General features: G+C 43.8%; 1 protein-coding gene across 1 annotated transcript in view; it reads left to right on the forward strand.

The window, feature by feature from the left end:
* Window positions 1-16192, forward strand: part of rbms3 (RNA binding motif, single stranded interacting protein) — a 190410-nt gene that overhangs the window by 155848 nt on the left and 18370 nt on the right. The window contains 3 exon segments of the mRNA XM_056285968.1: window positions 4682-4788; window positions 8144-8187; window positions 13843-13939. Of these exon segments, the coding sequence (XP_056141943.1) occupies window positions 4682-4788; window positions 8144-8187; window positions 13843-13939 (248 nt within the window).

Raw genomic sequence — 16192 nt, forward strand, 5'->3', positions numbered from 1 at the left:
GATCGGCAGAGGGGGTGGAGCAGCGACCAGGATGGCTCGGAAGAGTGGGGTAATTGGCCAAGTACAATTGAGGAACGAAAGGGGGGGAAAATCCCCCCCAAAAATAGATTATATGAATCCTCTCCGACAGTCATGACAGTGATCTGCAGGGCTGAAATCAGGTGTGATCATCTGAACCAGACACTCGTTTTCGAGTTCTCCATCATCATCCAGTGATCTCGAGAAAACAAAAGTCATTTTCTCGTGATAAATTATCTCGTCATCTTGAGAAAATTAGCTTTGTTATCTTGAGATAACAAATAATTAACTTGTGATCTCAAGATAACAGCATTGAAAAAAATAATTGCAGTCACGGCTGTTCCCGGCTTCTGTATTTCACCCACATATCCCAGACAGAATGGGTGATTCTGACATCACCTTGATTTACACACACTCCAAGGTGAGGATCATTTTAACAATTTTCAGTATTCACTTCTTAAAGTCAATTGCCTTGATGATTTGATGAAGGTTACCCCCCCCACACACACACACACACATAAATATACACAAGCTAAAACTCGGTGATCTTCAACAACAAAAGTGTACAAGAACCCTTTTAGTTGGTTGACATGAGTTAATATCAGAGATGTGACTGCTCTGCTGCCTTGGCAGGTTCCTCTTATTCAAGTAACATTAGCATTGGGTTGATGCCTCTGGCTGCATAGTGGAAACACGCAGAAGGGAAGCGAAGGGATGCTGAACCTGTGATTTTTTCCCCAACATTTTTTCTATGGGGTGAAATGTAAAAGGAGAAAGACCTCTGTCAAGACCCAAGCTTATTCATTACATTACTTTGAAGAAATTTGGGGATTTTATGGCTGCAGAGACTAGTGTCATAAAACTATCCATCCATCCATCCATTATCTGAACTGCTTATCCTGCTCTCAGGGTCGCGGAGATGCTGGAGCCTATTCCAGCAGTCATTGGGCAGCAGGCGGGGAGACACCCTGGACAGGCTGCCAGGCCATCACAGGGCCAGCACACACACACACACACACACACACACACACACACACACACACACACACACACACACGCACACACACACACGCACACGCACACACACGCACACACGCACACACGCACACACACATACCTAGGGACAATTTAGTATGGCCGATTCACCTGACCTACATGTCTTTGGACTGTGGGAGGAAACCGGAGCCCCTGGAGGAAACCCACGCAGACACGGGGAGAACATGCAAACTCCACACAGAGGACGACCCGGGATGACCCCCAAGGTTGGACTACCCTGGGGCTCGAACCCAGGACCTTCTTAGTGTGAGGCAACCGTTCTAACCACTGCGCCACCATGCCACCCGTTATAAAACTAATAATGTTCAAATACAAAACTATAAACAGTTTCTTCAGCGTCATTTAGGGACTTATTCTTGACTCCCTGCAGCCAAGTTTTAAAATCCTGATATAATTTCTGAGAATAAAAAAAAAACAGCAGTATCAAACTCTTGTAGAATATCAAGTAACCAGAGTTGCAAAAACATACAGAAACAAAAAAGTGTGTGTGTGTGTGTGTGTGTGTGTGTGTGTGTGTGTGTGTGTATGCGCATGCACACGCACAGCTGGCTGACATGTGTGTGCACGTTTATGTGTGCTCAGTACCACGTGAGCGTTTGCCTGCGTGAGTGTGCGGAAAGCATGCATGTTTGTTTGCATGTGTGTGCATTTTTGCCGTGCGTGCCTTGCTGCTCTGAAGCGGGGCTTATTGTTTCATCGTTAGCTTTCTCCCATAGAGCTGGGCCAGTGTTTTGATGGCTGGGGCGATTTCAGCATCCCCAGCTCACACATGAAGACAGCTTGTATCTGCAACGTTGTTGTCGATTGTGCATGTGCATTTCTGTTTGTTTGCACGTGTCTCTGTTTTTGTGTGTGTGTGTGTTTGCCATGATTGGAATATACAAAATAGAACAGAGAAGTGATTGCTCACTACCCAATGTCCCAGCAGCTGTTGGCTTATTATGCAATTTTTAACAAATACGAAAACCATGAAGATTTTTTTTCTTTTGTCTTTTTGTTGCATGCCTTACTCGCTTTATGTTACGTTAATCCGCTGAAGGAGAGATACGCCAACGTTAGATGCACACTCTCCTAGTCTTTAACCAGCATACTATAGGGGGATACCTTTCTGCAGTGTTGTCCTTTGGCTATACTAGACGCAACCTTTTTGCATTCCTAATTGGAAAAAAAAACATGGACGGGCCACAGTTATCCACAAGCAAACACAGTGTTTATTTTTTACTTTTTGTTTTGTCCCAGGGTATCTACGAAATGCCAATTCAGGACCAGTCCTAGACCAGTTTGAAAAGACTGTAAGATGAAAATAACAAATGACGTTGCAGCACGGTGGCGCAGTGGTTAGCACTGTGGCCTCACAGCATAAGGTCCTGGATTCGAACCCCGCCGTTGTCCAACCTTGGGGGTCATCCCGGTTCATCCTCTGTGTGGAGTTTGCATGGTCTCCCCGTGTCTGCAGTGGGTTTCCTCCTGGTGCTCCAGTTTCCTACCACAGTCCAAAGACGGTCGATTCACCTGGCCTACATGTCTTTGGGCTGTGGGAGGAAACCGGAGCACCCAGAGGAAACCCATGCAGGCACAGGGAGAACAAGCAAACGCCACACAGACGACGACCCGGGATGACCCCCAAGGTTGGACTACCCCCAGGGCTCGAACCCAGGACCTTATTACTGTGAGGCGACCGCGCTAACCGCTGTGCCACCATGTCGCCTGAGCTACTTTATATACTTTTATATTTTTTCTTGATGTCGGCATGGAAATGGCATTCAGTTTATGTTCACCCCCATTCACTTTGAATGTGTAGCAGCATGATAAACCCTGCATAACTAACCAGAATCAGATTTGTCTTTGTCAACTTTTCCCATGGTTTGAAGTCATCTCTTGGGTTTAAAATGGAGTTTGTCAATTAGCCAAGCCAGGATTGATGGATACAAGTGTATTCTAGGTTGTAGCTTGATTAAAACAAAAACACAACTTGAAGGATGTTTAGATCAGTTCAGCTGACTTGGTTGGCTGGTCCTCAGCATGTGAGATCAGGACATGAGGTGACTAACGGGAGGCCATCAATATCTCAGCATGTTGCACATACACACCCAGCTTATTTCACTTTCAAATATGTTCTATTGTATGTACTGCCTGCAGTTTGTATGAATTTAGATAAATTCATTCTTATATTCATATAGCGGAGTTCTTACTCAACATACATATTCAGCCTACTGTTATGATCAGTCCAACTATGATAAGAGGTCCTGGGAAGTGTGACTGTTATGGTAATCAGGGAGCTAATTAGCAAATGACTTTACTTCCTCCTGTTTTTTTGTTGTTTTGCATATATACCACTTCAGAAACAAAATAAATTAAATGACAAAACATCTGGAAAGTGTACGCATTGGTAATGCATGAAAAGCTACTGAGATACGTCTGAGTTTTTTTCTTTACTGTGAACGTGAGACAGACAGAGACAGACAGACACACACAAACAGACAGACAAATAGACAGAGACAGAGACAGACGGACATATAGACCAACAGACACAAACAGACAGACTTATAGACAAACAGACAGACAAGACAGACAGACAGAGACAGACAGACAGACAGACAGACACAGACAGACTAACAGAGAGAGACAGACAGACAGACTTATAGACAGACAGATTGACAGAGAGAGCGAGAGAGACAGACAGACAGACTGACAGACAGACTGACAGAGAGACAGACAAACATATAGACAGACAGACATAGACTGACAGACAGACAGACAGGTCTATGACAGACAGACATATAGACAGACACAGATTGACAGAGAGACAGACAGACATAGACAGACAGGCATAGACTGACAGAGAGATAGATATAGATAGATGTTTCTCAAACTGCTCGTTACATCATGCTTAGGCCAAAGCATGTCCCAGATATTGTTATGCAAGATCTCCTACTCCTTGGCAAAGTTTGTTTGCACATTTGCTTTTTAAATAAATGCATATGAACCTTGCCCCTCTAACCTCCTTTATTTGTTTAATCCTTCACAAACCATCCAAATGCTTCCTGTAAGTTCAGGAGCCTGAAGGGTATGAGAGGCTCCAGCCTCTCACATGCAACTTTGAGCAGGGTGAACTTCTGTGTGGTTAGCTAATCCTATTTGTAATCAAGGGTTTTCTTTTTCTTGTTCAGCCAAAGGAAATATGCCGTCTTTGGAGAGGCCGCTATCTGTGTCTGTATCCCGGGGTCATAGTATGTTGAGATTTTGTAACTAGTTTGGTTTGTCGTTGGAGCCATGCTCCCTATTCTTTGATGTTGAGCCTATGGCCATGTTTTCGTGTGGAGGCTGGTTCATCGTAGTCTGGTTATCAGAGCTGGAAAGATGGTGCGATAATCCTGGCGTTGTCTAGCTGGATGAGATGTGAATCAGATACACACGAGAGCTGAACAGTTATGCCCGGCCCCGTTGCTTTAGGTTTTGTCTTTTGTTGTTGTTGTTGATGTGACTGTGTCACAATACCCTGCATATAAAACTGACTTCAGTCTTTTCTGCCATCGAAACATCAAGTTCCCCCCTCTCTTTCCCTTCTCTCATTGCCTCTCTCTTTTTCCTTCCTCTCTCTCTGTAGCCCCAGCAGAGCCATTGCTGTGTAAGTTTGCTGACGGAGGCCAGAAGAAGAGGCAGACCCAGATGAAGTATCCCCAAAATGGCCGACCGTGGACAAGGGAAGGAGAGGTGAGTTTCAGTCAGAATCAGAATACTTCATTAATCCCCGAGGGGAAATTGGGTCCTATCACAGACACTCACGCTATAGTAACGAAGAGTGTGGCTGTTTGTGTGTAAAGGGTCGAACATGCCAGGGAACCATCATCACAAGCTTGATGCCAGTATTGACAGCATCCTCTGTTCGAGACATTGGATCCAGTAGACTTGTGTGTGGCTGCACTGAAGTACCATTTGAAGAAACAGGGGAGGGAAACATTTTGAATGATCACTATGGGGCATTTTGGGCCCACAGATGGATATGGGTAAAAAAAAAAATCACAAGAGCAAAAGCCGTGGCAAGAGGTCCGTTTCTGCCGTAAGTAAATTATCAGATTACAAATTGCAAATTTCTATTTTTTTTATTTTTCTCCCCAATTGTATCCGGCCAATTACCCCACTCTTTCGAGCCATCCCGGTCACTGCTCCACCCCCTCTACCAATCCGGGGAGGGCTGCAGACTACCAAACGCTTCCTCCGATACATGTGGAGTCGCCATCCGCTTCTTTTCACCTGACAGTGAGGAGTTTCACCAGGGGGACGTAGCGCGTGGGAGGATCACGCTATTCCCCCCAGTCCCCCCTCCCCCCTGAACAGGCACCCCAACCGACCAGAGGAGGTGCTAGTGCAGCGACCAGGACACATACTCACATCCGGCCTCCCACCCGCAGACATGGCCAATTGTGTCTGTAGGCACGCCCGACCAAGCCGGAGGTAACATGGGGATTTGAACCGGCGATCCAGATGTTGGTAGGCAATGGAATAGACTGCCATGCCACCAGGATGCCTGCAAATTTTTATTTTTGTTTTATTTATTTAACCTTTATTCAACCAGGAACTCCCTTCACATTGAAGAGTCTCTTTTCCGAGGGAGAGCTGGCCACAGTAGCACACCGCTACAAGGTTACAAAAAGCATGATTGACATTTGTGATAGATAGCTATCACAAATGTCAATACTATAACAGTTCTGTGGCCATGACACAATGCATGAGCTCATGGAAAAATAATAAAGCTCATACATCATATGTATCGGTCTATCAATTTTGGTTGGTCTTGTTGCTAAAGAAAAAAAAGGAACACGTTATTAATTTTACAGGTATTTAATAGACTATAAGTGAATTTCATTGAGCTTGATGTTCAAGCACAATAACTGAACATATGTTGTTGCAAAATCTCTTCACGAAATGATGTGCAAAGCTTAAGCAAACTAATTTTATCTCTTTATTTCTGAACAAATAACCATATCCCTTTCACCTTAGAGCCACTGACAATAAAACAATGTTTTTTTTAATTGTGAAAAGTCCAAACAATTGCTCTTGAGAGGACGGTAATTCCTTGTAGCAATCCTGGTTTGTAGGTAAAAACATACATTTGGCTGAGGGACTTCCTCTTTAACTTATAACACTAATGTTATTTGAAGCCATGAGCTTTTGTTACTCTATTTCTTTTCATAAACCTTGTTTCAGTATAGTCCTAAACCTCTTTTAGCCCTTTCCTCTGCTTTTTCTCCTACCATAAGCATAACAGTAATCTTATCATAACAAATATAGACTTTCCTAACAGGTTTACAGCTCAGTATATCCCGGAGAAGACCCTATCACCAGTGAAATTAAACGATTTCCACCGCTGACTTACTAGAGATGCCTGATAGCTTCCCAAGTAAGCTCGTTCATAACATTAAAAAAATAAAAAAATCCCCACTGACATTTAATGTGCGACGTTGCACAATAGGATTTCAACCCAAGTCTTCGATCAGTGACTTCCTCTAAGGAAAATTATCAGCTGTCATGTACAGCAAAATGGGCCACATTTGAGAAGTTTTTGACAAACTGAATGCCGACGTATTGTAAAATATTATCAAAACTTTTTTTTTAATAAGCTTCTGCAGATCACAAATGCCAATTTGTATTTCCCTTTGTTTTAACTCCCCATATTCCCTCCATCCCCCCCTTTTACATTGTCATCTCTGAAACAGAACATTGTTTGGCAGACTGAAGGCGGACAGGCTGTTACACAATGCAGTGGGTTATACAGTTGTTGAGAGTGTCAATACCATGCATGCATTTACAGAACAAGAGTAAGTGAATACTAATGCTACCACCCACGCACTCGGAGCGTTTTGGTTTTTTTGGGTTTTTTTTTCCTCCAACATCCGCGGCACACACAGGTTGGGAAAGAGCAGAGGGTGGTGAAGTGAAATGAAATGGAACCGGGCTGCAACAACTGCAAGCTGAAACAACAGCCGCCACAACAATAACAGGAAACTAAAGCCACAATGTATGCCCATCGGAGTCATGAGGTGTGTGAGTATGTGTCATTACCCACCCCTCGCTACTCAACCAGAAAGGACTGTCGGATCAGAGCCGTACTCATTATCAGCAGTCCAATGAGGGGTTTTTTTATTTTTTATTTTTTTATTTTTGGAGAGGGGGGGGGGGGTGTTTGCATCCTGTTACCAAAACAGGTGATTTGTCAGCCAGGCTTTGGTTTTGCACAAATGAGAAATGCTTTCCCTATCGTCGTTTCCACATTTGTCACTGGCCCTGGCCCTGACGGGACCCGCCTGGCCTTGCTGTGGGAGAACAGCTATTGAGGGGTGACATATTGGAGCCAGGTCCTCCAGGCGGACTGATTGAGACATCTGGGCATGGAGGTGCTTTGAGGTGCCTCACTGGCTCCTCTCAGTCTCTTAGTCAGTCAGCCGGCCCTAATCTCTTGGAGCCCCTCTCTCCCAAATGAGTCTGGCCTTGGGACGATGACAGGGACACACATACACACAGGCAAATATAAAGGGGGGGGGAGAGAGAGAGAGAGAGAGAGAGAGAGAGAGAGAGAGAGAGAGAGAGAGAGAGAGAGAGAGAGAGAGAGAGAGAGAGAGAGAGAGAGAGAGAGAGAGAGAGAGAGAGAGAGAGAGAGAGAGTCTTGTGCAATGTATGGAAATGTTTCTGCTTCTCTTTGAACCCTGTGCATACATACACGTAATACATCTGGATAATCTTCTTCATCTGCACTTTTATCCACATGTTTTAGAAAATACATTCTTGTCAACGTGTTTTAGTATTTTAATGTCAGACGGTCCTGCTCGCATCTTGCCAGTTTCTGTGTTATTTCTCTCGATATTGTTTTTTTTTGTCCCCTGGCTGTATCTTATCTGCTGCTGTGTTGAGGCATGACTAAGGTTTCAGATAAACTAATTATAAGCAGGTCCTTTTTAAGGATTTTGTGTTTCAACGTAAATTGTAGAGTCACACTGAGTTGGCCTTCATAATTCACCTCACAAATGTCTGTCTCTCTATGCTTCTTGCCCCTCCCCCCCTCTCTCTCCAGAGTGGTATGGCATTGACATATGATCCCACCGTGATGCAGAATGGGTAAGGAGCAGGTTTCTTTCTCTTTGCTAGCCTTTCCTTATGCAACCCCAGATATCTCAGATGTCTTTTGTGTTGTCATTTCCTGCATGGTGATTGATTACAGAAAAAAAAACGCCTCTTAAAAATGCAGACTTGTATTAGCGTGGATGTCAACACCTAAGTAAGTTGTTTTTTTCACTTTAAAGACAGAAACTCAACCAGAATCATGTGCATTAAAGAGTCAGCTGCACACATATGCATGCACTTGTAAACACAACACTAACACAAACACATTCAGATGACATATATGTGTCCGCATCCTCACATACGTGTATATTTGTGCATACATAGAGTATTCACATAAACTCATAGCAAGGACAACATAACCGCACATACATTTTTTCCCTCTCTCTTGCTCTCTCTCCCTCTCCTATGTTGTCACATGTCACCAATGTAGCAGGTGATGATGGGGTGGTATTTTTATTTAGGCATCTATGCATGCAGGCTGTGAGACACATATAGGTTGTGATTCCAGGCGAAGCAGTTGGGTGGTGTTGCAGTGCTGCTGTAACACTTTCGTCAGCCACTTTTTCCCAGGCTGAATGCAGAGCGCCAAGGGTCTGGTCGGTTAAGGAGGAAATTGGAGCTGAACCGTCTCTGCTAGGAATGCTGCTGGTGATAGAGTCCCCCGAGGCTGTGCGTCTTCCCTCCTCCCTCAATCTAACTGTTTTTCTCCTCCTCCTCCCCCTCCTCCTCCTCCTCATCATCATCAGCTCAGTCTTTGTCCTCTTCCTCCTCTACTCGCTCCTTCCTTCTCGAGGCCCTAATTGCCCTTTTCCTTCTGGTAATGCTCCTTCTCCACAGCCAACCTAGCTTCATGTCTCCATTCATCCCTCCCCTCCGTAATGACGCCTTCCTTTCCATCCCTCCCCTCTCTGGCTCGTCAGTCCATTTTTTTTCTTTACCCCCTACTTCTCTCTTAAATTTCTCCTTCCCCTGCCTTTATCCTTACCCTCTCTCACGTTGGTTTCAAACTCCTATCTTTCCCCATCCTCCTCCTCCTCCTAACTGAATTCAACGTTTCCTTCTCCCCGTCTCATTGTCCTCAGACACGTAACTCCCGGGCTTCTCTGGTGCCTTTGTAGCCGTGTGTGTACTCATCTATGTAAATGTGCACATAATGCATGCATTTGTGTGCTAACTTTTTTCGAGGTCACAGATCCTCCTTCCAGCAAGACGCTAAATGACTACGGAATGCTAACATGGCTAATTAGAAAGGAGTGAGAGAGGAGATTGAGAGGGGATTGAAGGGGGGCAGGGGGCTGGGACGAGGTCAAAAGGAGGGCAAAAGGAAAAATATAAAGTGGGGCCAAGGAGACTGGACGGGTACGAATCAATCGCAATTTTGGTTTTTGCTCCCAGCTCAATGGGAGGCTGGTTTCGAGGGTCTGACGTGGCACTCGTGTTATCGGAAACATGTGTCCCTAGCACGGAGACCACTCGGGCTCATGGCCTGCCCTGTCGTTAATCAGGGTGACAGGACATTCGCTTCCTCCATCTATCTTTCCCTTTTTCTCGTTTTCCCTCTTCTCATCATCCTGTTCTGTCCATCCGTTGTCCATCTGTCTCCCTCCCTAGGCGGTTCTGTTCTTTTCACGCCCTCTTGCTCCTCCTTTATATCTTTCTCTGTCTCTGTCCTCTTTTCTCAATCTAGCCCGTTTTCTCTCTTGCCCACACACACACACACACACACACACACATTCTAGGAGGAAGACACAATTGCACAGTCAAGTTTGAATCACTTTGCAATTTTTCATGGTGAAGTCTTGACAGTGCTGGTAGGTCACACACACAGGATCCATTAAGCATGTTTAAACGAACCCTGTAGCGATGTTTACTTTCCAATTACATATTTAGAAGGCTTCATTGTTTCAATGGCTATGCCACAGTCTCTATTGGCAGCAGGCAGTTCAGAGCTAATAGCCACCATCAATAACCTTGGATCCGTCCTCTGATCACTATCTCTCTCTCAATACATATCACTCTAATGAAAAATACGATAAACACAATCAGAGAGCTGTATTGAATAACTGGGCTGAAGCAATCGTTTGTATTCATCACCGACAGTAATACAGTATCTCTAATGCAAGGCATACATTAATTTTACATTTAGAAAATGGATGGATCCTAGGCACTGCAAGAACGGTAAAAGCTTCCTTTTTTCTGAGGTGGAAACATTGGAAACGACACTATTCCACATAGTCATCATGGGATAAATGTTAAATGTTTTATATCTTGGTCTCATTTCATCATTCTGTATTGATAGTTTGGCTTTGATCTGATGATCCATTCATAAGCAGTTTGCCTATTACGATTCGATGGCATCGGCATACCAAACCTATGTTTCCAATACTGCTAAATACAGCAGGGGAAGTGTAGAAAAACTTGTAAAATTTTGTGCAAGAATCCACATAAATCTGCTTTCCTTGCATTTAAAGCTATTCAACATGAAAGTTAAGGGGAAATTATTTTAAACAGAAATATAGCAATTGAAAATCAATCTGTCTGGTTTACACATGGACAAAAGACCATGTTTGTCGAGTAAAACTTGTGGCTGCAGCAGCGCGCACACTACTGCTTGTGGAGCTACTGTAGTTCTGGTAGTTCTTCTCTCTCACACACACACATATGCACACGCAAATGCACACACACACAAGCTCACACACATGCACACACACGTGCACAATAATCTGGAGGTGTCACTTTAATGCTTGTGTTGCCTTGTCGAGAAGCTCCCAGTTCACAGCCTTTGCTGACATCGTCATGATTTCATGCTACACAAACACTAATAAGCAACAGCAAGCAGAAATATGTTTTTGCTAACACGATTGTGAGAAATAAAAAAAAATTAACACATATAATGACACCTTTAAGGGGAAGCCTAAGTTGAAATTAAGTTCAGCTAAGGGGAAACAGGAAATTATCCCTCCCTTGAACTGGCTTTGAACCCCAGCAAGTCAGAATAAAGTTCGTTAATAATTCATTGGATTTTACATTGCTGGTCTCGAGAGTTCTTCATTGTATTTTTGCTAGTGGAGAGTGTATCCAGTCTTCCACTTGCTGCTACACACCAGCGCCTGAACCTCATCACGCCAGGCATGCAATTTCAACTGAGTTCCTATCTCTTTGAGAAGCCCATTCTCCAGTTGATTGCATAGAAACACAGCTAAAACTGCAAAGCTTGTGTGTGACAGTTGAGTTTGCACTCTTTTGAGATTGAAAACAATGGAAAGAACAGTCCATACAGTAAATCGGAGGGCTTTAATGCCACTCAGTGCATCAGTTAAGGTATGCATGGTTATGCGTTTCACAGTACCAATGGCAGATAACACATATAAAATATTAAACTGTCTGCGGCAAACAGAAAGTGACAAAGTAAACTTTATGACATTAGTTTGGGTAGTCGGAGTTTCAAAGTTCCTTAGAGATAGAAAACAACGGTGATTTTATTTTTCTCAAGTACTGTGGAGAGTTTTATTTTATAGAAACCTGGCTGTGTCAGCTGTAGCTTGACCCCTGTAACAGGAAGAACTACTCTCTTTGTCTTTCCTTCCTCGCTCTCACCCTCCCTTCCTCCCTCTCTCGCCCCCCCCCCCTTACTTCATTATTCAGTACACTTTGGGATCGATCGGGCACAGCTACACAGCCTGGTGGATGAAACATGTCCTCTCTAGGCCCACAGTGATAAATAAAGCACTGCAAGCCATAGCATTTGACTGCTGTTGGGTCGGGGAGGGAAACAAGTAGAAGTAAAGATGGAAAAAAAGGGGAGCAAAGCATGTCTAGATGCCTAAGTAGGACAGAATTTTAGATGCAAATGTTAGAAAGTCAGCTTTTCTACAAGGTGGAGTACTCATAGATGGGAACATACTATTTGAGAGTATCAGAATTTTTCACCCATTCACATTCACCTGTCCATTGACCGTTTAAGCAGACTCTTCATTGTTACGTACAGGAAAGGAGCGTACCACTTTGCCATGGTGCACATTTACCCGGGCAGACTGACGGCATCCTGTAGTCCCAAGGATGATAGAAAATGAGTTTAATGGGGCATCTGGGTAGCGTGGTGGTCTATTCCATTGCCTACCAACATGGGGATCGCTGGTTCGAATCCCTGTGTTACCTCCGACTTGGTCGGGCGTCCCAACAGACACAATTGGCCATGTCTGCAGGTGGTAAGCCGGATGTGGGTATGTGTCCTGGTTGCTGCACTAGCACCTCCTCTGGTCGGTCGGGGCACCTGTTCGGGGGGGAGGGGGACCTGGGGGAAATGTGTGATCCTCCCACGCACTACGTCCCCCTGGTGAAACTCTTCAATGTCAGGTGAAAAGAAGCAGCTGGTAACTCTACATGTATTGGAAGAGGCATGTGGTAGTCTGCAGGCCTCCCCGGATCAGCAGAGGGGGTGGAGCAGCGACCAGGACAGCTCGGAAGAGTGGGGTACTTGGCCAAGTTAGGGAGAAAAGGGGGAAAATTTAAATAAAAAAAATAATTTTTCAGCCATTCACATTCACCCATTCATTGACTGTTTAAGCAGACTCTTCATTGTTATGTACAGGAAAGGAGCGTACTACTTTGCCACGGTGCACATTTACCCTGGCAGACTGACGGCGTCCCGTCATCCCGAGGACGATAGAAAATGTGTTTAGGACAAACAGAGATCTTCCCTGGGATGCCTCCTTGACGGAAGGGATTTTATATATAATTTTTTATTTCAAACTATTGTGTAGCCAGTGACAAACTGAGCGTAGCGCGGACTATAACGAAGTGTCTTCTCACGATGTTACTACAGTCACTATCACTGTATGCACTGATTTACATCATGATGCGTTCAAGCTCTGCTCAGTAAAAATGAGCATTCAGTGACGATAAATTGCTATCTTATCATGATTTGTTCAGATGTTCTTGGGAATTTCTGTTTTTGGCAAACATTTTGAATAAATGCATCTGTTTGAAGGAGAGATTTGTTGATGTGTTCACATTAATAAAAAATAGACATTAGAGGGAATTATATCCTGCTTAACTTCCTAACACTAATTCTGAGCAGCTCATAATTCATAATTAAAACTACTAGTGTTGACATTTTTATCATCAAAGCAATTATTTCAATAAAGATACAATCATTTATTTCCTAATCAATTGAATATTGAGTTTATACACAAATAAGCACTATAGATGACAATAACAAAGTAAAAAGACATCCTTGAGAATGTGGGATGGTTTACACTGGCTTTGGGGCGGTTCAAATGATTTTTTTGGGACGGTGGTGAAAAAAAGTTAGTCCGGAAAACTGCACCCCGGCAGTGTCAGATATCTCTTTACAATATTATCTAAACTCTCATAATGTTTCTCAAGATAGCGTTAAGCTTCAAGATATCTGTAGTGATGCATGGCACATGGGGAACACCGGGCCTCCGTGTTCATTTTCATCGTTGCACTAATGTACTACTGTAGAATTATATTTCGAAGCTTGTTTTGTGCCTCTTGAATGGACCCAAACATTGGAGAGCACAGCAGTGTGTAGAAACACTTTGGATTTAATTTCACCATAAGCTCAGTGACATGTAAAACACAAGCCTGTTTTATGAACTCTCGTACTCTCATTTGCTTCCACAGGTTCTACTCTTCCCCGTACAGCATCTCCACTAATCGGATGATTGCACAGACGTCTATTACACCTTTCATCGCTGCCTCTCCTGTCTCCACGTATCAGGTGGGTGTTGCCTCTTGGAGCCTGCTGGGCTTGGCTGAGTCTTGAGAGAATAAAGGTGCTTTGCCATTTGCGTGGAAGATTGCTAAGCAACCACACCTGGCTCCATCTTGGAGGACTCACTGGAGAATTGACTGTTTTTTAAAGCGTACCGAGATGTACTGTTTTCAGCCTGTCTCTGCTTGGAAGGTAGGGGGTATCTCTGATGGGGGGGGGGGTATTTCAGATTCTCAGTAGCCCATCCATTTGTTTTGGCTAGGGTGCAGAAAATTACCTTAAGGGAGTTGAAGCTCGACTGGCATTGTGAGATCATTTTAGGCTGAGCACTTCTTTCCTCCAAAATTTGCTGTTGCAGCTTATAAAATGCAACTTGGTTGATTGATGTATTGATTGATTGATTGATTGATTGATTGATTGATTGATTGATTGATTGAGCGAACAGAAGAGGTCTGCAACCTCATCCATTTGGACCACTTGCTCCGCCAGCTTCAGCTCAGGCCCTCAGGACACTAGCTGAGACCGAGTGGTAACATAATGTGGCTTATAGGTTTAGTAGGAATCCTAACTGATATTCACACTAATCATAATTTCATATATATCAACAACAACAACAACATAGTTTTGTATAGCATTTTGTATATTTTTAGATATCAGATATTTCTATCCATAGCAGCACAGTGGCGCAGTGGTTAACACGGTTGCCTCACAGCAAGAAGGTCCTGGGTTCAAGCCCCGGGGTAGTCCAACCTTGGGGGTTGTCCCAGGTCCTCCTCTGTGTGGAGTTTGCATGTTCTCCCCGTGTCTGTGTAGGTTTCCTCCAAGTGCTTCGGTTTCCTCCCACAGTCCAAAGACATGTAGGTCAGGTGAATCAGCTGTCCTAAATTGTCCCTAGGTGTGTGTGTGTGTGTGTGTGTGTGTGTGTGTGTGTGTGTGTGTGTGTGTGTGTGTGTGTGTGTGTGTGTGTGTGTACCCTGTGATGGCCTGGTGGCCTGTCCAGGGTGTCTCCCCACGTGCCACCCAATGACTGCTGGGATAGGCTCCAGCGTTCCCGTGACCCTGAGAGCAGGATAAGCAGTTTGGATAATGGATGGATGGATTTCTATCCACACAGCTGCAATTATGGTTGTGGACAATGACTTCATAGATAACAAAGATTAAGACTATAACTGTCGTAGCTCTTTTATCATGTTGTTGTTGTAACATTTGCATAGCTTTTTTCTTTTCTTTTCTTTTCTTTTCTTTTTTTTTGCCATACATTAGTCACTTGTAAAGTTTCCAAATGAGAAAAGAAAAAAGCTAAAGTAAACTCATTTGTTCTCAGCTAGATTTGGTCACTGAGGATCAGTTTGAGCTTTGGCACATTGATTAAAAGCAGGGCAGACAACGACAATGCCACTGGAGAAGACTGCCAGTGGTTGTCTCCGATTTGGAGAGAGGACAAACGGATAGGTCAAAAACAAATGGCCTTGCCTGCAACTCCCACAAGTAAATGAATCATCTCTTGCATAGTTACAACTATCAAGCTGCAAACTTCTGCCACTGGGGAACGCTGTCAGGAATACCATAATGTGTAGCTGTGCAAACCTGGTCGGAGAAAAAGGTAGCCTTGTGTAGCCGAATTGGGCGAACACATGTATTACACTAACACAAACACAGATTTTTAAATGTGAACAGTGAAAGTATTCAAACTACATGCATATTTTCCAACTTCAGGCGTACTGAACGTTGCTGTGGCTGTGGATCATAAACTACAGCTACACAACTGTTCTGTGTAGTTTTAACACTGAGCTTCAGGCTTTCAGATTGTGGCCGTGTCCTCATTCTCAACAGCAGTAGACGGCACTTTAATCATACATTGCAGTCTAGACTACTCATTTTGGTGGCCAAAGGTGGTAATATGTTTCAAAATAACTCTGTAGAGACAGCTTTTTTTCCTTTCCACCAGAAGCAGATTGTCAATGCGGGTGATTAGTGGCAAATCAGAAAACAAAGATGATTCAAAAGCAGAACAGCTTTGCTTTGTTTAGAAATAGATCACAGATGCCCCCAAATACTTCTGGCACATGCAAAGTTCCTTCCCTTTCCCAACTGTTTTCTTCCGTTTCCACTTATTGCATCCTGTTTTTTTGTTCCTTTAATAGTCCAACACAATGACTCACTCACACAGACTCATATCCATACATATACAACACAGACACACACTGTATGTAAAGTCAGCATGGGGCTGTAGATTTGGGTTTGATTCGTCTTTGTCAA

The sequence above is a fragment of the Lampris incognitus genome, chromosome 9 (assembly GCF_029633865.1).
Source record: "Lampris incognitus isolate fLamInc1 chromosome 9, fLamInc1.hap2, whole genome shotgun sequence".
In the NCBI taxonomy this organism is placed as follows: domain Eukaryota; kingdom Metazoa; phylum Chordata; class Actinopteri; order Lampriformes; family Lampridae; genus Lampris; species Lampris incognitus.